Source organism: Gymnoscopelus microlampas (genome assembly GCF_963454915.1).
Source record: "Gymnoscopelus microlampas genome assembly, chromosome: 11".
NCBI classification, from domain to species: domain Eukaryota; kingdom Metazoa; phylum Chordata; class Actinopteri; order Myctophiformes; family Myctophidae; genus Gymnoscopelus; species Gymnoscopelus microlampas.
In genome coordinates this window covers 1,734,624-1,760,769 of record NC_139948.1, presented here as the reverse complement: position 1 = coordinate 1,760,769, position 26,146 = coordinate 1,734,624, and the positions used below count along the sequence as shown (strand labels likewise).

Below are 26,146 nucleotides of genomic sequence, written 5' to 3'. Positions count from 1 at the left end.
GAGATGTAGTGGAGTAGAAGTAAAAGTATTGCAAATTGGAAATACTCCAGTAAAGCCAATCACTCAAAATTGTACTTAAGTACATGTACTTAGTTACTTTCCACCACTGATCATAACTACAGTGAAACCATTGGAACACAGGTTTTCCATTTTAGAAAAAGTGTCCGTCTTGGACATAGGTTACAAGCTTACTACCCGACAGCAACGATATATAGGTAGAACCTAACATGCTAGCATGACATCTGCTTTGAGGTGATGCATATTGCAGGCAGAGCTTCAAGTCTTGTATCCAGCATTGTGTTTGTTTGTCTGTCACAACATTATGCAAGGCTAAGCGCCAGGAGTAACTCACATGGATGTATTTACTACCGATGCTCCGACCGTTATGTCTAGGAATAGAACGCAAACTACATTCAATACAGAATCTGAGAACAGCGTAATTTATAATGGCGCCATGTGACGAAAATAGGAGATCTACAAGCTAACAACCTGTCGTGCTGCGATGCGTTGTTAGCTTGTAGATCTGTTCTCGTTTTAGCAAGCGACACCTTCGTCGCAAAACAAACCCTGTCATACATAAATCCTGATCCCATTTCATAAAAGTTCATTCCTGAGACTAAATCTAACTAGTCTCTCAAGCCAGACAACTCTTCCACAAGCCTCGAATGCTACAGTCTAATAAGTCAATACCCTACTTCGTCATATTACAGTGCCGATCTACAAGCTCACAACATGGGAACGAAATGTGTGCGTGTGTGTGTGTGTGTGTGTGTGTGTGTGTTTATAAATCTAAATATTGAAACAATATAAAGTATCAACAAGAGCTTGTGACTAAATAATAACTACATTGGATCCATTGTAACACAGGTTGTTTTTCCCCCTTTCCTGAAAAGTTACAGTTTGAGTTTCGGCACCCGATGACCATAGGCTCTATTCACAGCAGCCATATTATGAAGATATTCACAGGTGTTACCAATGATACTAATGAAGGCTCTGTTCCATTCATGGTCAAACAGAGTCAGGGTGCTGATATTGTGCATGTTGGCTCACTGGAAACACTCTGCTACACCAGTGGGTCTACAGTTGGGGTCCAGGGACCCTCATGGGCTTCCAAATGGCCCCTTATGGGTGTGTAACTCTGAGAGTGTACAAATGGAACCAAATGGACCTGTAAGGGTCCATTTGGTTCCATTTGTACACTCTCAGAGTTATGGGGGTCGTGGAAACCACTGTGCTACACTAAATGGAACAGAGCCTTCATTAGTAACATTGGTAACACCTGTGAAGGAAGTGATAATATGGCTGCTGTGCATAGAGCCTTATAGATTAGGTGGAAGCATTTGAACATTGCGTGAGCCAACAAGTCTGTCTTGAGAGACTAAAACAAACTAAAAATAAATAAGGAAATAAAAGCAAATAGAAATAAATAATTTTGGCATCGGCTAAACGGGTGAATGAGGCAAAAACATCATCGTCTTGGATCATATTATTATTCATATACAATAACAGGACAAGTTACTGTGAGTGTGTCACCACGGCCGCTCATGTCTTTGGTCTCACAGCACAGAAATGACACTTTACTGCGTGGGAGGGACTTGCACTTCAAGCATCACAGAGTGTGTGTGTGTGTGTGTGTGTGTGTGTGTGTGTGTGTGTGTGTGTGTGTGTGTGTGTGTGTGTGTGTGTGTGTGTGTGTGTGTGTGTGTGCATATTTGCATGCAGACGCGTGTGCGTGTGCGCACATGAAGGCCTGCCTGCGCATGCATGTGCACTTTTGTGTGTTAAATTGTGGCACCTGAGAAGGAGAACCAGCCACTACATGGCGTTATATTTACATATATATTATACATATATAATTGTGAGATGCTGCCTGTAGATACATTCCCATTTTCATAAGTTTTATGCATATATGATAATTGCTGCTATTTGATATGTATTTTTTTTGCACAAGAGACTGAGGAACACACTATAGCATATTTGATATTTGTACTCTTACTTATACCCTTACTTATACCCATGGTAGTGAAGTGACATTAAACTGAAGTTGAGAGTTGACCACTGTCATTGGTGTGGGGAGTGTGTTTGTGTCTGTGTTCGTACTTTGTGATTGTCTATTGGGATCTGGCTTCACACCAATAGCACTTCAACTGTGCTGAACTGCACGGAACAGTCAAGTAATCCGAGTACATGTGGTATACAGTAGTTCCAGCTTTCTGAAAAGTGCTTTTGTAACTCTGACTCCGTTACGGGTCCATTTGGTTACATTTGCACAGTGCCAGAGTTCAAGGACCACTTCATCCATGTTCATCCTATATATTCATATAATTGGCCCTCATTAATGCTCATTATAAAATAAAAGAAATTAAATAATACTAATAATTCTACTTGGTCTCTGTCTCAGCTAATAGCAACTGCAGGCGTTCTATTCATGGAAAGTTAGCATGATTGTTCTCGCATACAAAAATAAAATAAATCTCGTTTGAAATGACCAAAATGTCCTACCAATGATGTCACTGGTAGGCGGGTTTCTGAACCGTCCACAGCCCTCCTCTGAGACACAGAGTGAACAACAGGCAAAAATGGTACCATATTATAATGAGAATTATAGTGAGGACCAATTATATGAAGATAGGTTGAAAGTGGGTGAGGGTCTTCTAACCCATTTAGACCAGGAAATAATCATTTTGTGTCATTTTTAGATTTATTTGGCTATTTTCTGAAAAATCATGACAATTTGTGCAAATCTTTAAATATATATATATTTTTTAAAGCGAACATTTGTAAAATATTTTTGTTCCGGGGACCCCCGATAAGCAAAGATTTGAGTTACAAATTTTCGCTTTAAAAAATATATATATATTCTAAGATTTGCACAAATGTTCACAATTTCCCAAAAGCCGCGCTATGAGCTTGTAGATCTGCTATTTTCGAACAGCCCAAAGAAACCTAAAGTGACAAGCGACGCGTCCCCCTGGATTGAATGGGTTAAAATGACCCCACACAGGTGTTTTACATCGTGTCCTGACAGCTGTCGGCCTGTTTGACGGGACTGCTGCTCTCTGGCGCGAGGTCCACATCCAGGAAGTCTGTCTGCTCGCTGTCCTGAGAATAAACCTTGTCTGGGGGAAAACAGGAGGGACACTCCTGTTCCCTCGCCGCCGCCCTCCGTCTGCGGGTGGCAGCCCGGGCGGGCCCGACCAGCGCCAGGCAGGCGGCGCCCAGCCCCATGCCCACGGCGCACGAGTAGAAGGCGGAGCCGTAGTTCTCCGTGGCGTCGATTAGTGCACCTGAGGTTGGGAAATCAGACAGGTTGTGTTAAACCGCAGACGCGGGAACGCATCTGTGTAACCACTTGAACATTTGGTGCAAATCTGTTAATCGCGAACGCGAAAGGAGGCGCGCCTCCGCCCAAGTGGAGCCTACTATGAAACTCTGCTCGGCTTGTGGCTCTGTCTATGTGTGTGCAGTATGTGTGCACTGCCTGCACTGCCTGTGTGCAACCGACAGAGTGCGCCAGAGTGCAGCTACAGTCAAAACACACACACACACACACACACACACACACACACACACACACACACACACACACACACACACACACACACACACACACACACACACACACAGTCCGTAAATAAAATACACAATATTTTCGAGCTGCGTTCGCTTCCAGCGTTCGCGCGTCTTACTTGTATATATATTCTTTAAAGCAAACATTTTTAACTCGATTCTTTGCTTCTAGGGATTCTACAAATGTCTTCTAAATCCTAACAGTTTTCTTCTTGTTAAAAAAACGTATGCAGCTATAATATCAGTGGTTGATATCAACTGTCAAGGACCACCCAAAATAATGTGATGATGTGTTTGTCCACCGTTTCCGGTTGTCACTTCCTAGACAACCAACAGCCCAGGTCTTGCCCATCGTGCACGTACATGCTATGCCTTGGCTTTAACCCATTAAAACCCGGAAAGCCTGTCATTTTATATTTTAGCGTTAGCTCTTCAAAAATAGCAGATATACAAGCTCACAGCACACACTCGGTTCCGCGCTATGAGCTTATAGATCTGCTATTTTTGAATAGCCAAAGTATAAGATCATGGTTAAAGTGGTTCAAATCTAAAATGACAGATGCTTCCCCGGTCTTAATGGGTTAAATACAGTCGCATCGGATTTTCGACGCAGACAAAATAGTCAAGGATAGGAATTGAATGTCGGAGGTTTAGACCGCATATACCTCCTAGCGGGGGTCCCGCCAGCCCGGCGAAGCTCTGGATGCACACGTACACCCCGACGGACGAAGCCATCCTCCGCACGCCCACCACGTCCTCCTCCGCCAGCATGGGGATGTGCGTGGAGCCCACGGTGCCCATGAAGAAGCCGTAGAGCGCCGAGCACACCGCCAGGCCCCAGAACTCCCACACCAGCGTGAAGGCCACCAGCACCAAGGACAGGAGAACCACACACCTATGGGGTCAAGCAGTTGATTCATTCCATCAATTTCATCAATTATAAAAATTATTTATTTGAATGAAATATTTTTTTACAGAAATATTCTTCTTTTTTTTCCTCCTATCTATTATCTTTTAATCGATCTACAAGGTCACAACATGTCGCGAAGCAGCCTTTTGTGAGCTTGTAGATGGGCTATTTTCACAATGTTTGCGTTGGCTATTCAAAAATAGCAGATATACAAGCTCACAGCGTGTCACTTTGTGCCGTGCTGCAAGCTTGTACATCTGCTATTTTTGAACATTTTTTGAAAGTGTGGGAACTACCGATTTAGAAGGCATTTTGTAGAATAGAGCACCGAAGTCTGACGTCACTGCCACTAGAGGGCGCTGTTCCACGGGTTCGTGGCTTTATTTTTTGTGTTGAAATCCCCATTTGGGAATGTTAGATCACGTCATATAAGAACTGTGTTCCAAACATAAACACACCACCCTGGTGTTTCCGTCAGGGGGGTGGCTCTGCATCGTTTATGATATTCATTCATATTTGATACAGCCTGTTTCTGGCCAAAATGGAATTAATTCTGCCTTAACTCAATTTCTGCCAATCACGCATAAATGCGATCTATTAAATAGCGCACTTGGCCGCCAAGATCGCATACATGCGTTCTATTGAAAAAATTGAAAAAAAACTATATATATATATATATTTTTTTTTTCTTCAATTTGACCCAAAGACCAAGGAGATATGATTTTTTGAAGATCTAGACTCCTATCCACTTCCTTGTTAACTCAAAACTTAAAAATCCTGTATCTCGGCTCCTGAGTACTTTTTTAATTTCAATGAAAAATCTCTGGCAGAAAACAGCAAAAAATCTGAAATAATTAGGGCAGGCTAAGTGTTAAAAGTCTTAAGAACTACTACTTCCGGGTCTGAAATCACTGTCCCCACAGCAGCCGCGTTCATGGGAAATGTAGTCTTTGGGTTGTTTGACTCGTTTCTAGTGTTTATATTGTGTTACTCTTTGGGTAAATGTGTACATTTACACCTTCAGTCGATGCTTCATTATCCATATGAGTAAAAACGCCAGGGTGGTGTGTTTATTCTTGGAACACAGTTCTTATATGAAGCGATCTAAGATTCCCCAGTGAGGATATCAATACAAAAAGTAAAGCCATGAACCTGCGGAAAGCGCCCTCTACCGGCAGTGACGTCAGGACTTCGGTGCTCGATAGGCTCTATGCACAGCAGCCATATTATCACTTCCTTCACAGGTGTTACTAATGATACTAATGAAGGCTCTGTTCCATTTAGTGTAGCACAGTGGTTTCCATGACCCCCATAACTCTGAGACTGTACAAAGGGTCCATTTGGTTCCATTTGTACACTCTCAGAGTTACACACCCCGTAAGGGGACATTTGGAAGCCCATGAGGGTCCCTGGACCCCAACTTTAGACCCACTGGTCTAGCAGAGTGTTTCCAGTGAGCCAACATGCACAACATCAGCACCCTGACTCTGTTTGAACAGAATGGAACAGAGCCTTCATTAGTATCATTGGTAACACCTGTGCATTTCTTCATAATATGGATGCTGTGAATAGAGCCTATTGGCCTCAGGTCTTCATGGGTCAAAAGGTAACGGACGGGGATAACCTCCGAGAACCACGTTCGGTTGTTAAGCCCCGCACTCACCCCAGCATCACCAGGGTCTTCCTGCAGGGCAGCCTGTTCATCACCGTTCCGATGGACAGGCGTCCGCACACGTCCGCCACCGCCATGATGGACAGCATGTAGGCGGCCATGTTCTCCTCCACGCCGCGGCTCTTGCTGAGCTCCACGACGTACAGCGGCGGAGCGAAGAAGCCCAGCGTGGCGAAGAGCCCGAAGAGAGAGTAGCAGATGAAGGCGGGGTCCTCGAGCACCGAGAAGTCCAGGAGCTTATTGTCCCTGCCGGGGGGCCGCGTGTCCTCTACCTCCACCTGCAGGGGGGACGATGAGGGTCGTTATCGTTTATCGTGATACACAAAAAACATTCACAATAATCATCGTAGAGATTTTAATTCATCATACCGCTTTTTTCCCCCCATCTAAACCAGGGGTCTTCAACAGGGCGTCCGGGACCCCTAGGGTATTGGTTCTCAAAGTGGGGTCCGGGGACCCCCAGGGGTCCTTGAGGGAGTTCCAGGGGGTCCCCAGCTAAATTATGGATAGCTAGGAACCAAATGGACCTTTATGGGTGTGTAACTCAGAGAGTGTACAAATGGAACCAAATGGACCCTAATGGGTCCATTTGGTTCCATTTGTACACTCTCAGAGTTAAATTAACATTGATTTTACAATATAAATTGGGGTCCCAGAGATAGAAATGCCATTAAATGGGGGTCCCTAGCCTAATGCATGTCAAACTGGAGGTCCTTGAAATTAAAATGGTTGAGAATCACTGCTAGAGCAGTACAAATCTTCTCTTATGGGGGTCCCTGGCATATCTTTTCAAATGGGGGTCCGCGGGCTAATAAGTGTCAATTCGGGGGTCCTTGACATGAAAAAGTTTGAGAATCACTGCCCTAGGGGGTCCTCAGAGTTACTACAGGGGTTTACATGTTACATTGAATGTCTGAAAATGCACATGAACATGAATCCAACATATTCAAAAAAGTGTAAACAAACAAAACACATTCATTTGCACAACACTGATGAAACAAGTCTATGAAGCTATCTATGAAAAAGTACAGGAAAAGTACATAATTTGATCCAATATGTAATGGGGGGTTCCTGCTTCATCTCTCTCTAAGGGGTCCTTGGCCTGAAAAAAACATTGAAAACCCCTGATCTAAACCAAATCTCTTTGCCAAAAATAGCAGATCTACAAGCTCCCACAACGCGTTGAGCTTGTACTGTAGATCTGCCATTTTTGGCTAATGCACCCCAGAATATATGGATGCTGGGGTTCAAGTGGTTAACCCATTCAAACCGGGAACGAACATCATGTTGCTATAATATCAGTGGTTCTCAAAAATGATATGTATTTGGCATTGGACCCCCATCTCAAAATATGTTGTTCCAGGGACCCCCAGAAGTTGCAACAGAGTTAAAAATGTTCGCTTAAAAATATACATATATTCAAAGATTTGCAAAAATGTTCAAGATTTTTCAAAAATAGCAGATCAAATACAAGCTCATATTTTGAATAGACAAAGAAATCTTAAAATTACACGGATGCGTTCCCGGGTCTTAAAGGGTTAACAAAAGTGCCATTTTCAGAGTTTCAAGCATATTTAGAAAATCGTGATAATATGGTTAATCACGATTATTTCGGGCCACGACAATCGTAACATGAAACATGTTCATTATGGTCCAATCCATACCTCCACCCCGCCGTCCAGCCTCTTCAGCGGGGTGGGGGGTACGGAAGCGGACCCCTGGTCCTCCCACTCCATCAGGGCCTTGGTCTCCGTCGGCGCCGCGGACGGCGGCGCCTGGACGTCCGTGCTGGACGCCGTCAGCGAGGTGACGCCCGAATCCTCCGACCCCCGGGAGCCCCCTGAGCTGATGGAGGTTCGGGTCTGCTCGTTGTCCAGGTCGTACACGGTCTGCAGACATTTGAACGACGGGGACGGCTGCTGTTGCTGCTTCTCCTCGGGGACGCTGGGCGGTTCTTCGCGCTCCGGCTCGATGATGATTGGACGGAGGAGGGAGCCACAGCCAATCACAGACGCTTGAAGGAGGCCAATAAGGATCAGACAGTAGCGCCAGCCTATCTGCCTCTTCAGTGCAGTTAAGGCTGGGCAGGATGGGAAGAAGAGGGGTGGGGAGGTTGAGTTCGTCATACACTTTGTTCAATAAAACAATATATTCTATATTAATGAATATCTCTTCAATGAATAACAACATGCTGTGGCATAGGCATGATGCAAAACTGAGTGCCAATAACCAACAAGTATGTTATGCCTTTATACAACAGCACTGTACTGTAATTGTGTATTTATTTTTTTCCCCTAACATTAGGAGTGTTCACTTTTGACACATTAGGACCCTTTTGGTTGCTATGGGCAACTTAATACCAGCTGACTGTTCCACATATACTTTTACTGTTGATTCAACTGTTGGTAATATTTTTGGCGCAGCGCCAAATGCCTCTTGGCCAATCACAATGCCCAGACGATCAGGGTTTTCCACCTACAGTACTGATAGGTCTGGTGAAATCTGAATATAATGTAGGGGCTAAAACTGGTGGAAAACAACTTACATTGCAGAACCAATGCAAAAACGTCTATATTCAAATAGCTAAAGTATATACAGTAGGGCTGAAGTGGTTAATGCATGTTTTGTAGATAATAATCAAAATCTACAAAGTAACTAGTAACTAAAGTTCTCAAATAACTGTAGTGGAGTAAAAGTACACATTTTTGCTTCTGAGATGTAGTGGCGTAGAAGTAAAAGTATTGGAAATACTCAAGTAAAGTACAAAATACCTCAGAATTGTACAGTCAATGTACTTTCTTCCACCAATGCTCTCTAAGGATAAGGATAATTCCTTTAACAGGTCCGTTCATGAAAGTCCTTACGGTCTTGTTTCCAATGAGGGCCTGTGAGCAATTAGGGGTTAAGAGTCTTGCTCAGGGACAAATTTCATCCACACATTTGCTGGCCTGGCCTGGAATCGTATCTGGGGCAACCAGGGCCTCTGGCTCCCCAGGCGGGCTCACTAACCACTCAGCTATGGCCGCCCCTACTCACCTGGACCGAAAGCGCACATGGCGAAGGACTCTCCCGAGGACGCCACGGAGGTGACGGTGGCCCTGCGTCTGTCGAAGTACTGGGCCAGGAGGGTGACCGTGGGCAGGAAGGCCAGGCAGTATCCCAGGCCTGTGGGACACACATGGGGACAAAAAGGGGGGACATGACAGCCACCGACCGACCGGCCGGCCCCCGTCTGAAACTCACATGTTGACAGACAGCGTGTCAAGATGTCAGCTCGCTCAAAGGGGTGGGCGGGCCAGCGGAGCGCACCACAGGGCTGCTATGGTGAACGGCTGAAAGAGAAGACGTACAGTAAAAGCTGCGGTGTTAATTTAACTCTCAGAGTTACAAATGACAAGGTAACACTAACACTCAGGATTTGACCGTGTGGACATTGTGTTCCAAATTGCACGATGATATTTGTGTTGTTCCAAATTACTATGCAAGTGATATTTTTTGTCAATACGATCAAAGGAGCACTTCACCCATGCATTTTCAACCTTCATATAATTGGTCCTCACTGATGATGATGATGATGATGATGACAACGATATACTGACCATGATACTGACATACTGACCATGATACTGACATGATACTGACCATGATACTGACCATGATAGTATACTGCATGATACTGACATGATACTGACATACTGACCATGATAATGACCATGATAGTATACTGCATGATACTCACATGATACTCACATGATACTGACCATGATACTGACCATGATACTGACCATGATACTGACCATGATACTGACCATGATACTGACATGATACTGACCATGATACTGACCATGATACTGACATGATACTGACATGATACTGACATGATACAGTAAGACCATGATACTGACCATGATACTGACCATGATACTGACATGATACTGACCATGATACTGACCATGATACTGACATGATACAGCATGATACTGACATGATACTGACCTTGATACTGACCATGATACTGACCATGATAGTATACTGCATGATACTGCATGATACTGACATACTGACCATGATACTGACCATAATACTGACATGATACTGACCATGCTATGTTGAATACACTTATTGTAAGTCGCTTTGGATAAAAGCGTCTGCTAAATGACTGTAATGTAATGTAATGTAATACTGCATGATACTGACATACTGACCATGATACTGACCATGACACTGACAATGTAAAGTGACTTTGAGTACTCAGAAAAGTGCTATATAAATTATTATGTATAATTATCATTATTATGATACTGACATGATACTACTGACCATGAGGCACACACACACACACACACACACACACACACACACACACACACACACACACACACACACACACACACACACACACACACACACACACACACACACACACACACACACACACACACACACACACACACACACACACACTTTTAAAAGCAGTTAAAACAGGTCGGTCAAATTTGACCATGAGCGAACACTGTAGGAGGGTTTTAAAGTTTTCACTTTAATTAAGATCACCTAGCAAACTAATTAAAGGTAGGGTAACCAGTGATGAAGTGATATTTTTTTGTGCTAGTGATATTCTTTTGGTTTAAAGTAATTGTTATAGAGTGTTTGTTCAGTAACAGGGGTCTCTCCGTCTCTCCAGCTCTTTAATAACCTGAACAAACACTCTATAGCAATGATTACTATCAGAATATAAAGCTATTTAACAATTATTAACACAAAAATATCACTTACCCTACCTTTAACACACCTGACAGGGCTCGTAATTGCAACCATTTTGACTACTGCGTGAAGTGAAATCCTACTGAGACGTCACGTGCATAATAATTTGGAACACAGTGCATTGTACAGAATGACAGGCAAAGGGGAAGAGGAGGTGCGAGGTTATGCAGAGAACACACATGATCGGTCGATCAGAACCTCCGTTTGGCCATGATGATGACTGATCATGACGATCTGATCTGGATTTTTTAGGATTCTGTCGCCTCCCGATTGGGTCTCGAACCAGAACACGCTGCAACGAGACGTGTTGTGAGCTTGTAGATCGGCTATTTTCGGCACATTGATTTGGTGTCGAGGGGCAACAAATAGGGGGCCATGTAGGCTACAGATCCCTGGGTTGTCAACAAAGTATATAGTGTTTAAATGATTAAACACAAAACACCCAGAAACATTACATTGTCACATAAGCATGAATACTTTCAGTGTACAGTATATATATATATACTGCATGTATACTGTATACCAGTGGTGGAAAAAGTACTCAAAAAAGTAAAAGCACCAATACTGCAATATAGAAATACTCTGTTACAAGTAAAAGTCCAGAATTCAAAATGTACTTGAGTAAAAGTACAAAAGTATTGGCATTAAAATGTAAGTAAAAGTACAACATACGGTATTTGAAAATAGCAGATCTACAAGCTTACAACGCGTCGCGATGCGAAGCGTTGTGATCTTGTAGATCGACTATTTTCAAATAGTAGTGGAGTAAAAGTACAATAATTGCCTCTGAGATGAAGTGGAGTAGAAGTAAAAGTATTGGAAATTGGAAATACTCAAGTACAAATACCTCAAAATCGTACTTACTGTATGTACAGTACTTAAGTAAATGTACTTAGTTACTTTCCACCACTGCTGTATTCCGTATATTAAATATCTGTCGTTGTCAAGTGAATGTCAGAAGCTATCACGCCCTTGTGCAATACTTTGACTCTCCAGTAGGAGATGCACTTATTCTACTTAACAGCCTTGACTCAGCTCATTGCCAAATGTAGCCCTTTTTCAGAACAGAAGGATTTGAAAAATGATTATCCTACCTAAGCAACAATGGTGCACTGTGTATTTCAGGACTGTCGTTCAGGTTTTAAGAGCATCACACAGCAGTGGAACAATCCTTCTAAAAGTAGGAAAAGTCTCCCTGAAGATTAAGGTTTTCATCACAATAAAAAGTACCCCTCCGCCCACACATTCGTACAAATGTAACCAAATGGTCCCGAAAGTGTCCATTACATTTGTACACTCTCAGAGTAACAAATCGATAAATTAACTGGGGATTTAGTAGACCGAGTAGAGTTGTTACAATGTCAAGGGGCCGGAAAAAACAAGCAAAACAATTGTACTAGCTTATGAGATGTAACGAATTGAATCTTAACACTTGGGGTGCCAGAGGTTCATTAAAAAAATGTACGTTGAGTGCCAGGATTTTTAACCATTTTTTAGGAGCCGAGATACAGGCTTTTGAAGTCATAAGTTAACCAGGAAGTGGATTGGAGTCTAAATCTTCGGAAAATGATATCTCCTGGTGCTGTGAAGGAAAAAAAAAAAAGTTTTTGAAAAAAAAAAAATGAAAAAAAATGTTTTTTACGGTTTTGGCACTCCACGGTTGTATTCCCAAAACCGCATATATACGGTTTTGGCACCCAATGTGTTAAATAGGAGAGGATGTGGGAGCAATAAATGTCTTTATTATGACTGTGCCCAGACTGTTGAGGAAATGTGTACTGCTCTTAGAAAACATCTCATCCTTCAAAGAAATTAACTTAACAGCTGATGCCCAATAATACACAGCATTGAGTGTGTGCGCTGTGAAGGTCTTTAAACACTGGGAGTGAGATGAAAAAACGATCCCAAAATGCAGAAAATCACACTATTCATACAGGCGAAGATGATGAATCTTTCATACCAATCGATGCCTTTTATCCTCGAAAAATCGCCGCATAGGATTGCCACATAGGGTTCACAAGCATTAGTTTGAAAAAATATACTTAAAGGGGATATTTCACTTTAAAAAAATGTTTGGGTCATTTTATCGTCTACTCAGGCTTTTGTGAGCCCCCCAGACGAAGTTTTGTTTGTACCTTCAAACTCCATTTTCACCATGATAGATTCATGAAGAACACCCGTTCTTGGTTCTGGTGACTCATACTGCCCTCCTAATACGTGAGGGGCCGTGTTTTTTCAAATCCCTTTTTTCAGTCATTTATTAAAAAAAATAAGGATTTGAAAATGAAAACATTTAATACAATATCTAAATACTGAATCAAGCAACTTAAAAACTGTCTGGGGTGTTCACAAAAGCCTGAGTAGATGTTAAAATGACCCAAACTTTTTTTGAAAGTGAAATATCTCTTTAAGGTAAATTAATCGTACACAAAAAAGTGTTTCCATTCTAACAAGAACTAACCCTGAAGGGGAAGGTACGTCATTAAAACATATTTTTTTTAAATGCTTTAAACAAATCTACAAGTTTGTAACACAATGCATTGTGAGCTTGTAGAATGGCTATTTTAGCTTTTTTTTTTTTTAAGAATAACTTCTGACTTCTGGCGGAAGTTCTCCCAGAACGCAGGGTTAGCGCCACATCCTGAGCAGGGCCCAAATTAAATTCTGAGAATCTTATGTGAAACCCAGCCATAGCGTATGGAAACAAACTCAGAACCTGTGAAATACGCTTCGGTTAGTCATTGTAGTTGAAAAGAGCGATAATTCAGGCTTAGAGAGAGACAGTGAGATCAGTACCTGAGAGGAGGCCGAGGGTGATGTACATTTCGTTGATGGAGTTCACGAAGGCGGAGGTGATGGTGCCCAGGCTGATCAGGAAGCCCCCTGTCATCACCACCGGTCGGAAGCCAAAACGGTTACTCAGCACTGTGGAAAGAGGGGCTGCATGGGGTACAGAGAGAGCAAGACAAACACTGTAATGGATACAAAAGTATCAACATCAAAAATATACTTCTACAGATTATTATGCTTTATTTGTGTGTCAAACTTTATATTTGAAAATCTACACGCTCACAAGGTTTAAAGCTCGACTATGCAAGATATCTGGTCTGTGTGTGTACAAACAGAGAAATTGTTAAACACACTCCCTATAATGAGCATTAGTGAGGACCAATTATATGAAGATAGGATGAAAATTGGTGAAGTGGTCCTTTAACCTTTCGATCGCCAGTGGTGATCTCAAAGCTTTGGCAGCATAGCTTGCATGTTTTTGGCCCGGCAGAAGGCTGACCTCTCACATGCTGACAATGTCGCGTTCTTTGGTGCATGTTTTGCACAATGCTTTAGTGTTTGTCCAAGTCCAAGTCTATTGGGCTAACGTTAGTACGGGTGCCAACTCAGGAACAATTTAACCATTGCTTAACTTCACTAAAAGCACTAATTATACCGTGCAGCCCTTTTCTTGAATTAGACATTCTGCCCAGATTGCAAGCTGATATCAAGGCAGTTCTAACAACAAACACTGGAGTGCACATGTGCACAGTATGGGAGTTTTGATAATTAGGCACACTTTTACTTATTTCTTTTGTGCACCGTCAACTTTTTTCCATACGTCCTAGAACGTTGCCAAGCACCCTGATCTGTCCTGCTGACTCACGTCAGTTGATCCATAGACAGAGTGACCTGTGAGCCCTTCTCCTCACACAGAAATGTAATTCTTTCTGTTTCAGTGTTCGATGTCAAAAAACGCAATTAAATTGTTTATTTGAATGACAATCAGTCCAGTTGTGACTGGTTTCTTTATGAGTAGGATTACTCATAAAGAAACCAGTCACAACTGGACTGATAGTAGAACAATGTCATACTGCTGATGCTAAGCATCCTGCCAGTCACCTGTACGCTGTGTGTGTGTGTGTGTGTGTGTGTGTGTGTGTGTGTGTGTGTGTGTGTGTGTGTGTGTGTGTGTGTGTGTGTGTGTGTGTGTGTGTGTGTGTGTGTGTGTGTGTGTGTGTGTGTGTGTGTGTGTACACAAACAGCGTCCAGGTGACTGACAGGATGTGTGGAGATGTGTGCCCAGGTCAATGGTCTGTCTGAGCGGGCAGATTTAGTCACCCTCGGGGTCACAGACACCAAGAGAGGATTCTCCAAAATTGTGATTCCATCTGACCCAAAACGTGGCATCCGCCAGGCTCTAATAAATGGGACTCGGATAGGGCTGACACGATCATGATCATTTTACTTGCCGATTAATTGTCATTCAAATAAAAAATGTAATTGCCTTTTTGACATTGAACACTGAAACAGAAAGAATTACATTTCTGTGTGCCTTTCATGCTTCGTGCAAACAACGCATTGCGTTGTGAGCTTGTCGATTTCAGATATTTTTGATTTGAGTTTTTTTTTATATTTATGAGCATTTTTCAACGGACCAACGACCATCTCAAATAATTGTGAACAGTCCTAGACTTGGACTAACCCGTGAAGGTCATAGTGAAGACGCAGATGGAGAGGACCCAGGACACTCTGGTGTTGCTCTCCCCAAACTGCCTGATCAGGTCGTCCAGGAAGACGCCCAGGCTCTTGATGACGCCGTAGGTGCACACCTCCACCAGGAAGAAGGCGGCGGCTACGGCCCAGCCCCACCCCCCGTCAGGCGCCGCCGGGTAGACGCACGGCCCCATGCAGCCGCCTGACCTGGAGCCCGCCATGGCTGCAACCTGCCGGGGCACCTGGGCTGTGGAAGAAAGACAATGTGACTGGACGTTAGATACAGGCAGGGTTCCAAGAAAACTAGAAAAAGTGCTCCTCGGAGCACAGGTCTCCACCAGGTCAGATAGGTTATTGTGGGCCAGCAATGTTCAGATCGACAATCAGGATGGAAAATCGGTCTCCTGGTAGCGCTATAAAGGGCCCCTGTGTGGGGCAGAGGTACTGCTCTGGCATCCAGGGAGTGTGTGTGCAGTTTCGCTGCGATCAAGCCAACGGTGCCAGAAATTAGCTGTTCACAGACGGACACACACACACACACACACACACACACTCACAGACGGACGGACACACACTCACACACACACACACTCACACACACACTCACACACGGACGGACGGATCGACAGGGTGAAAAACATACTCTCTCGCCATGCCTTTCGGCCTGGGGGAGACAAAAAAACATTTTCTTAACCACTAAAAGGGGTATTTCACTTTAAAACACTTCTGGAGTCATGTCAACACCTACTCTGACTTTTGTGTGCAGCTGAGACAGTGTTTAAGTTTAAGTTAAGTCAATATTTATATATATATATATTAATTTGTATCAGAAATACGCAGCCCCTCACACATTAGAAGAACAGTCACCAGAACCAGGGTGTGTTTTCATGGTTAAAATGGAGTTTGAAGTTACAATGGGTTCATAGCGGAGGGAGGCGTGTCTGATCAAATTAATATCAAATATCTAAATATTGAATAAAGCAACTTAAAAACTGTCTGGGGTGCTCACAAAAGCCTGAGAAGACGTTAAAATTACCCCAGCAGTGTTTTAAAGTGAAATACCCCTTTAAGCCTATACTTCTTCATACGACAAATGGCAAATGGTAAATAGCCTATCTACAAGTTCACAATGTGTCGCGATGCACTGCATTGTGAACTTGTAGATATACTATTTTCGCTATTTGTTGCATTTGTCGCACGGACAGAGAGACCCTCTCATAGACAGCTAGCCTCTTTCAGAGCTACGCCATAATAACTAAGTAGGCCTACTGACAAGACATAATTCTAATAAATATTTCCTCAAAATTTGACACATGATGACTTCCCCAAATGTTCTACGGGGAAGTAAACTTGGTGACACTGACATGTCTATGAGAAGCACAAGTAGGTAAAGTTTCATTGGCCGGGTATTTTTGCATACTGTATGTAGCAGAACTTGTCCTCTGTATTCTACTGATCCTATTCCTAACTTTCGGGACTAGAACTGCAACAGATGCAATGCTAGGAGTAGCTGGCATTGAACCAGCAACCTTCAGATTCCCAGGCCCCTGAGCCACTACCACCATAGTACCTGTATCTCACCCAATAACAAACATAGATGATGACTGATGGACATTCAAGCTACTGTATTAGAACATATTGGAACTAGATTACGAAATACAAAGCAACCTCAATGCTAATTCACTCATTTGTAACTCCTTAAGTAACCGCCCTAAGACTGGGAGATCAGGGTTCAATCCCTGGCTGAGGCATACCAAAGACTATTAAAATGGTAGCCAATGCCTCCCTGTATGGCACTCAGCATCAAAGGTTGTATTGGGGAGTATTAAGTCAATGTGACATACTAGTATCATGTCCAGGGGGTGTACTTGCACATCATGTGACATACTAGCCCTGATACATGACTGTCATATATTATATGACAGTCATGGATGAACTTCAACATAGTGTTTGCACTTTCTCCTGTTTTGGCCCGTACATCTACATAAACATTCATATTTCAAATATAAAGTGCTTACCTCCTGGATAGGGATGATCCAATTATGTACGGGCCCTCAGAATTACCCGCATTGTTAATAAAAAAGCATTTCAATCTGATCGATGGCCATTTTCCCTGTATTTTCTCCATATGCTTTCAACTATGCGACCCTATCGGTTGGTAGGTGTATTGCACTCTGATACATTATAACTATGAGAAAATGACCACTGATCGGATTAAAATGATTCTTATTGAACAATACGGAACATACGGGTACTTCTGAGGGCCCGTTACATAATTGTAACATCCGTGGCCATGGGTTAAGCACTTTATATTTGAAATCTGAACATTCATGTAGATATAGAATCCAAAAAGGGAGAAAGTGCAAACACTATGTTGAAGTTCATCCCTGACGGTGATGACAGATGAAGCAAACATGAAAAAATATTCTCATGAATAAAAGGTTCCGCACACTGCTCTTGCTCAGCAGCCTCTTTTATTCAAATTGACATAATACAAAAATAGCCGATCTACAAGCTAACAACGTGAAGCGATATGCCATGTTGGTAGTTTGTAGATCGGCTATTTTTGGCTTATAAATTTAGCAATAGTCTCAGGCATGGCAATTGCTCTTTGATTTGAAGACGGAATTGGTACAGTACTGTCATAATTCCAATGTCACTATTCTGAGAGGGGTGATGTGTGTGCATAATTTGTCCATTTCATATGGGCTACATGGGGCTGCTTACTTACCTATGGGCCTAATGGCTCGGGAACAATCAGTTCCCAAGGCTACTTACTATAAACCGTGTCCCATTCCATGGTCTCCCCATAGAGAATTTGGATTGGCTCACGGTTTATGAGCAACATCAACAACTTATGTGCCTCCCTGCAACAATGGAGTTTCATCTTAACATTTTAAGTTGGACGTTATCACAGCCTTCTGCGTAACTCATTTCAAAGAAAGGTTCACTACAATGTGTAGTTGCTTATAAATGTTGTAATTTTGAAGACTCAGAAAGCCCTTTTCATTGTAGTAAGTTCACCTGTGTGTATGTAAGTTACGTATTTTGCCGTATCTCTCAGGGCAGAATTTAGGGCCGTTAAGCTTAATTTATACTCTGTAGTGTGACAGTGTCGGTTGCCAAAAATATGTGATTTTCAAGCCAGTTGTGTCGCAGACTTGCACCAAGACTTAGGTTTTCATTTTCAGAATCATTTGTTAAGCTAGATAACATTAGTGGCCTTCCAAAAAAGGCTACATAATAGTGGACAAATCCACTAAGGGGTCCCCAGCAAAACAAGGAAAAGTTGAACCACATATGTGTGTAAATCATTTGAAAATAAGGATGGCAGGTTGAAAGTAGTCCAATTTCACTATGATTCCACCAGATGCAGTCCAACATGAGAGAATGTAGCTACAGCATAATAATGATTATTCAGACAATAGGTTTCTCTCCACCTACAGACTAGAAATATATACTTGTCTTAATCTAACAACTAAGATCTTCTCGCCTGGTCAGGTAGGTTATTGAGGGCCAGCAATGTTCGTAATTCGGTCTGATAATGATGTTCAACTCATGCATACTTTATATTACTTTAGAACATTTTACAAACCATACTTAACCTTTTCACATTTTGGAAAAAAATTGCATACCCCCCGCCCCCCAATGTCCCTTGTCTCCCTCTTCTGTTGTCACCCAGTAACCCCAATGGTGGCAACAGGGCACCTCAGAGGATGGTGGAACATCTGTCAGAGCCATACTGCATAAACAGGCATTCACATTAGGGCTGCATGGGCCATATGGACAAAATCTAATATCACTATATTCTTTTGACCAAATACATTGGTGACGATATTGTGGGTTATATGGGGATGACTATCTGTGCTTTGACAAATCATCAGTAATATAATGCCTATATAATTACTACTGTAAAACACCATTCACACTGGGCACTATAAAGATAACTATAACTATATTGTTCACCATTGTATTTTTTTGTATAGTTGTTGTGCCATCCACTCGATGATTTTTAAAACTATATTGTTATAGTGCTCATATAAGTTGGATGGCATCACTTTGACATACAGTCTATAAAACCATCTCATAATATTGTGATGCATGCCACGTCACAATATTATGATATCCAAAATCTCAGATGAGTCTCATATCAGAGTGTGTGTGTGTATGTGTATGTGTATGTATACATATATATATATATATATATATATATATATATATATATATATATATATATATATATATATATATACATATATATATATATATATATATATATATATATATATATATATATATATATATATATATATAAAATATTTCATACATAGGCTTATAGGCTACTTATTTCTACAACCAACATCCAGACAGCTATATGGATAATGCTTTACCTGGTATCTTATATTGCCCATCTCATATCTTAGAAATGACTGTAGGCATATATGATATAGTGGCAAATGCAATAGGCAAGGGCGATGACCTACTTTTCTATGTATAGCCTATTATTATACCGTTATAGCCTATACAAATGGATGGATGGAGTGGTCCTCCATGTAAACTCTCTTCTGGCTTGGATAGGCTCTATGCACAGCAGCCATATTATCACTTCCTTCACAGGTGTTACCAATGATACTAATGAAGGCTCTGTTCCATTTAGTGTTGCACAGTGGTTTCCACGACCCCCATAACTCTCTAATAGTGTACAAATGGAACCAAATGGGTCCATTTGGTTCCATTTGTACACTCTCAGACCCATGAGGGTCCCTGGACCCCAACTGTAGGTGTGTTTCTGCACAACATCAGCACCCTGACTCTGTTTGACCAGAATGGAACAGAGCCTTCATTAGTATCATTGGTAACACCTGTGCATTTCTTCATAATATGGCTGCTGTGGACTGGGCTTGTCCGCACTGCAGTGTATGATGTCAACCTTGAGTCTTCAACACTAAAACGCAGATGCTTCGTTTAACTCCCATGTGTGACGGTTGGCGACAAGAAGTGGTCCCTTGCCGACAGGAACCAGCTGTTCTTCACGGTTGACGCGGCACGTTGTCAAGCTGAAGAGACCAGTTTCCTGTCGGCAAGCGGCACCGTTGGAGCCGACGGTCTAGCCTACTATACCAGTATCTGTGTCTGCAGTGGTGGAAACGGTATTTAAGTAAAAGTATCAATGCACTGCAATGTAGAAATACTCTGTTACAAGTACAAGTCCGGAATTAAAAATGTACTTGAGTACAATTTTTGGTATCAAAATATACTTAAAGTACAAAAGTATCATTGGTAACACCTGTGAATGTCTTCATAATATGGCTGCTGTGAATAGAGCCTATAATTAGGACTTACCAACGGCCAGCTGTGTCACTCTCCAGCGGTCTGTCTGTCTGTCTGTCTGTCTGTCACAAGCCGTAGTCCGGTTTAAAAACACAGGACATTGCAATAATTCCTGTATTAAAGGTTAAAACATAAATAGTCAATGGCTGCTTCTGTTCAAAGGGGGACGTTTGTAAAAAATGTGGAAAAATAAAAACAATATATTCCCGTCGACTTGTTGTTTCATCCTTGCATTGTTTATCCCATCATTATGGTAACATTATGTTATGCTGCTGTGAAGCTGCAGCGCGAGTATTTCCTCCTTTAGAGAGAGTGTAGCTCGAGCTCTTTATACCGGCTCGAGCCGGCCGGCATCAGTGTTGCCATGTTGTTGAGAGAAATAAGCAACCACTGTCTTGGAAAAAAAGCCCAAATGAAGCAACTACAGGCCACGTGAGCACTTTAAACCTATTATGCGTCGCCTATTTGAAAATATTAAAAAAAAAAAACTATTGCAATAAAAATGTTGAATATTTGGAATATATATTTTTTAAACATTCTAACACAAATGGTGTGTGTGTGTGTGTGTGTGTGTGTGTGTGTGTGTGTGTGTGTGTGTGTGTGTGTGTGTGTGTGTGTGTGTGTGTGTGTGTGCGCGCGCGCGTGAGTGAGTGGATGATGCTTTGTAGTGTTGCCATGTCCGCTTATTATAAGCGACTTTTGGCTTATTTTTCTGTGAAGTTGCTTGTAAATATTGGTGGTTGTGGTTTTTTTGGGCTTGTTTCTAAAGTTTGGTTTTGGGCTTGTTTCTAAAGTGTAGTTGTTTATTTGGGCTTGTTTCTAAAGTGTAGTTGATTATTTGGGCTTGTTTCTAAAGAGTAGTTGTTTATTTGAGCTTGTTTCTAAAGTGTAGTTGATTATTTGGGCTTGTTTCTAAAGTGTAGTTGCTTATTTTGTCTTGTTTCTAAAGTGTAGTTGCTTATTTGGTCTTGTTTCTAAAGTGTAGTTGCTTATTTGGGCTTGTTTCTAAAGTGTAGTTGCTTATTTGGGCTTATTTCACTTTTTTTTCCATTATTTTGACCAGCAGTTCTCAAATATTTTCATGTCATGGACCCCCAAAATGTATTTGTCCATATAACCCCCATCTGAGGATGTTTTGAGGCATGGAGCCCCATACCAGATTTGTGTTGTTAGAATGTTTCAAAAATCTTCCAAATATTCCACATTTTATTTCAAGATTTCAAACATTGGGACGCGTTTTCGATGTATACATGTTTAAAGCAGGGCCAGGAGTGTCCTTGAGTCTCATTTCTCCTGGATTTCTCCTTGATGTGGTATCAAACTCCCCAAATTCACCAGAGCACAGGACCTTTCTGGGGGGGGGGGGGGGGCACATGATTTTTGGGGGTCCCCAGATGACAGTGAAGTGACAATTTGATGACTGTATTTAATACCTCAACAAACAAAAAAATATATAAAAGAAAAAAGCCCATTCTGCATTAAAAGTAATCAACAAACTACTATAAAAACTGGTAAAACATTGGCCAAATTGACAAATCATATAAGAAAGAGGAAAAACATTTGAAAATAGCCGATCTACAAGCTCACAACGTGCCGCGTTCGCGAGGCGTTGAGCCCCCCCCCCCCCCCCCCAACGCTGACAAGCAGTTTGTAGGCATTACATTTGTCTCTTTCTTACGTATTATTTGACAATTTGGTTTTAAAAAAGGTCTTAAAAGTCATTCAATTGTAACTTTAGAAATAGATACCCTGTATACACTTATACTGTATGTTGGTTTGTTTACTGTCGAGTGAGAAAACAATGCTGCACATTAAGCTAATCATCTGGGGACGCCCCAAAATCATTTGGGGACCCCCAGTTTGGAAACCACGTTGGACTAGGCTACGCGAGCACTTTAAACCCATTGGCTATTTAAAAATAGCCGAGCTTCTTGATTGGCCATTTTCAAAAAGATTTTGAAAAGAAAAAGTGAAATATTTGGAATAAATGATAAATGGTGCATTTATATAGCGCCTTTATCCAAGGCGCTTCACAATGATTGTAGCCTGGTAAACCCTCCCTCCGGAAATCTCATTTCCATTTGATTTCAGGAGAGAGTCTGGGCTGAACCGCCTTTCTGCAATAATCGCTCTGTTCTCCGAACCGACGAGCCTATCAGCGTCGTCGCACATCTTTCTGTGATTGACAGCGACAGTTGGCCAATCAGGTGGCGAGTTCGAGTGAGCCCGAATGAAGCCGAGTGCAGCCTGACTGGGGCCGACAAAAGACGAACGGCAGCCATTGTTGTTGTCCGAGTGCCTTCACTGTTTACTTTAGTTTTTAAAACGGTCTCAAACTTCTTTTTTGAGGCACGGAATTTACTATTAAGATATCGTTTGGATAGAATTTAGTTGTTTAACTTCATATATGTGGTCAATTAATCATGACAGAGCCTATTTAAAAATATAAATTTAGAGAACCGGCAGGGGCGGGGAGTGACACGCATGTATCCCAATAAGGCAACCTATTTTCGGCATGGCCGTCCCAAAAGTCCCGTTGCGTCACATAGTCTGGAGCTCGTCAACATGAACTGCTGATTGGCTGAAGGGGAAAAACGATCATTGGTTGAAGGGGTTGTCAGTCAACGGTATTACTCCCGCCCAACTCCAGCCCACAGCGATTATTGCAGAAAGGCGGTTCAGGCCAGACTCTCTCCTGAAATCAAATGGAAATGAGATTTCCGGAGGGAGGGTTTACCAGGCTACAATGATTGTGCATTACATTCACACATTCATACACCGACGGTGGAGGGAACCATGCAAGGCACCAACCTGCTCATAGGGGTTCAGTGTCATGCTCAAGGACCCTTTGACACTCTAACTCCGGGGGAGCCCGGGATCGAACTGGTTCCCAAGCGGCCGCTCTACCTCCTGAGCCACTGCCGCCCCCCGGAATAGCCTAAGTTTGAAAAGAAATGCAGATGGGGGTCTGCGGAGAAATGCAGTCATTTGGGCCTTGACATGCAAATGTTTGAGAACTGATTTAAACATAAAAAATAAAAGATACATTGGAAGCAAGCCCAAATAACTCTACACTTTAAACACAAGGCCAAAAATATGCAACTACCAATATTGACAAACAACTTTACAGAAAAAACAAGCCCAAAAGTTGCTTATAATAAGCAGACATGGCAACACTGGCAGGAACCGGTATATATGGGAGGAACAGGTTCATTCCAGTTGAGAGGAAGCAGCAGCATCCTAGTAGGGTGGTGATTTATGCTGCTACCACAGCTCACAGCTAGGCCTTTAATATAGGCCTATAGTTAGTCACAGACATGGAGATGGAGATACTAGTCAGAATACTATGTCCACAATACCATGTCCATCATTATGACCAGTGATGCTATGCTCATTTCAGAAGTGCTTGCTCTCTATTTTAATGACGTGACGCGCACGTCGCTTAACACCTACAGTACAGGTCACACGATGGGCAATTGATATGCATATAGGCTAATTCCTATGTTAATGTACCTGGCGTGAGTCGGGAGCCTTTGTAAACTTTGATGAAGTGTGAATTTAAAGTAGTTTTAAATCTATGCGTGTGCCTGCACGTTCCCCTGGCCAAATAAGTGGTTGCTCGGCGTGCAACCCTGTCCACTGAGCATTGCACCCCTGATTATGACGCAGTTAGTAAATGGACACCTTCACTTAATGCGGCCCGCGGGTTAATATCGGAATACTGATATAGCCTATTATTGATTTCAGCTGTTACAATTCCAAACATGCAAACATGACCGACCTTAATTACTTCAGTCTATCTTATATTAGCTTAATGACCTTAATGAAGTATTAAAATGCTATTTTCTTTTTGTCCAATGTATTTGTACTTAAGTTCAAAAAGTTAACATAAGTATAACTGAATGCATTTGAAATTAAATCAAAAATATTACTTTTTAGGATTCCATTTAAAAAATAGCAACAAAAAAAAATCTGGATTCCAATTCAGAAATAGCAAAAATAGCAGATCCACAAGCTCTATCGCTTTGACCAGTAAGCTCCGCCCTTAGATTTTCCGCAATTTTGAGCAGTTTGAAAAACACTTAAACCCAGGATTTTTCAGCTATTTGCGTGAAACTATCTCCTTTTTCACAGTTCCTTGTCTGTTGGTCCAATGGCGTCTCCCTTAAATGAGTACCTCACAATTTCAAGGTCGCCAGTTCAAGCCTCACTTGATGCAGACTTAATTTAAGTTGAATTGCAAACAACATGACTGTATCAATGAATACATGTGCAAATGGTAAAGATAACCTGAAATGCATATTTGAGAGGACGTTTTTTCAATGTATGACATACTTCATTCTGAAAATAGCCGATCTACAATCTCAAAACTTTTCAGATAGCGTGTTTCTGAGCTTGTAGATCGGCTGCTTTCACTGTTTTCGGTTGCGAGGAGACATACAATTTCTCTATTGGTAAATGGTTTGTGAACGAGTGATCTTAGTGTTGGCTTGGTTCATGACACAAGGCAAGAGTTTATGATCTTCAACAGACAACATCAGCCTGGACAAAGCTATAGCACTATAGGTAGTGTTGCAGCCTATTAGTCCGAAGGTTGAGAGTTCGATTCCTGTTAATGGTAATAGGTTGAGATGTCCAATCAATCCATTCTGTTTTCATCTCTCTCTCTCATCAATCTATTCGGTTTCCATGTCTCTCTTCAATCTATTCCGTTTCCATGGCGCTCTCTCTCTCTCTCTCTCTCTCTCTCTCTCTCTCTCTCTCTCTCTCTCTCTCTCTTTCTCCAGTTTCCATCTCTCTCTCTCTCTCTCTCTCTCTCTCTCTCTCTCTCTCTCGTTTCCATGTCTCTCTCTCTCTCTCTCTCTCTCTCTCTCTCTCTCTCTCTCTCTCTCTCTCTCTCTCTCTCTCTCTCTCTCTCCAGTTTCCATGTCTCTCTCCCTCTCTCTCTCTCCAGTTTCCATTACTCTCTCTCTCTCTCTAGTATCCATCTCTCTCTCTCTCTCTCTCTCTCTCTCTCTCTCTCTCTCTCTCTCTCTCTCTCTCTCTCTCTCTCTCTCTCTCTCCAGTTTCCATGTCTCTCTCCCTCTCTCTCTCTCCAGTTTCCATTACTCTCTCTCTCTCTCCAGTTTCCATGTCTGTCTGTCTGTCTCTCTCTCTCTCTCTCTCTCTCTCTCTCTCTCACTGGCCCCGTATTATCGCTGCTTGCAGCTATATTTATTATTATTTCTAAAGTTAAAAAACATTTTTAAAAATCCCCAGATATTTACCCCAAAATGTCTAGCATTCAAAAGAGTTTCTGTTTTTTTTAAATAAATGAAATAAAATAAAAATCCATTAAAAAAAGCAAAATAGACAATCAATTTTCACTATTTTCTAAAATAGTTTAAGCGGTTAATTCATATAGTCTTTTTGTA

At 41.9% G+C, this 26,146-nt stretch overlaps 2 protein-coding genes across 2 annotated transcripts in view; both read right to left on the bottom strand.

Moving 5' to 3' along the window:
• The window catches only part of rgs9a (regulator of G protein signaling 9a), a 514,629-nt gene that overhangs the window by 449,159 nt on the left and 39,324 nt on the right, over nucleotides 1-26,146 (bottom strand). The gene's annotated exons all lie outside the window — the stretch shown is intronic.
• Nucleotides 1,764-21,006, bottom strand: slc16a6b (solute carrier family 16 member 6b). Its single transcript, XM_084072069.1, has 8 exons — nucleotides 20,745-21,006; nucleotides 15,391-15,648; nucleotides 13,713-13,856; nucleotides 9,189-9,317; nucleotides 7,817-8,232; nucleotides 6,144-6,430; nucleotides 4,236-4,465; nucleotides 1,764-3,287 (listed from the first exon to the last, which is right to left on the bottom strand). Exons 2-8 carry the CDS (start codon nucleotides 15,620-15,622, stop codon nucleotides 3,010-3,012), a joined length of 1,716 nt encoding a protein of 571 aa, XP_083928195.1. The 5' UTR covers nucleotides 15,623-15,648; nucleotides 20,745-21,006; the 3' UTR covers nucleotides 1,764-3,009.

What these genes read in the sequence shown, in the direction of transcription:
- slc16a6b (XM_084072069.1), bottom strand. Translation starts at nt 15,622, where the DNA reads ATGGCGGGCTCCAGGTCAGGCGGCTGCATGGGGCCGTGCGTCTACCCG. An exon ending in CTTCACTATGACCTTCACGG is followed by an intron (nt 13,857 to 15,390) that starts GTTAGTCCAAGT and finishes TACCCCATGCAG; the next exon opens with CCCCTCTTTCCACAGTGCTG. An exon ending in CATGTGCGCTTTCGGTCCAG is followed by an intron (nt 8,233 to 9,188) that starts GTGAGTAGGGGC and finishes CATCCTGCCCAG; the next exon opens with CCTTAACTGCACTGAAGAGG.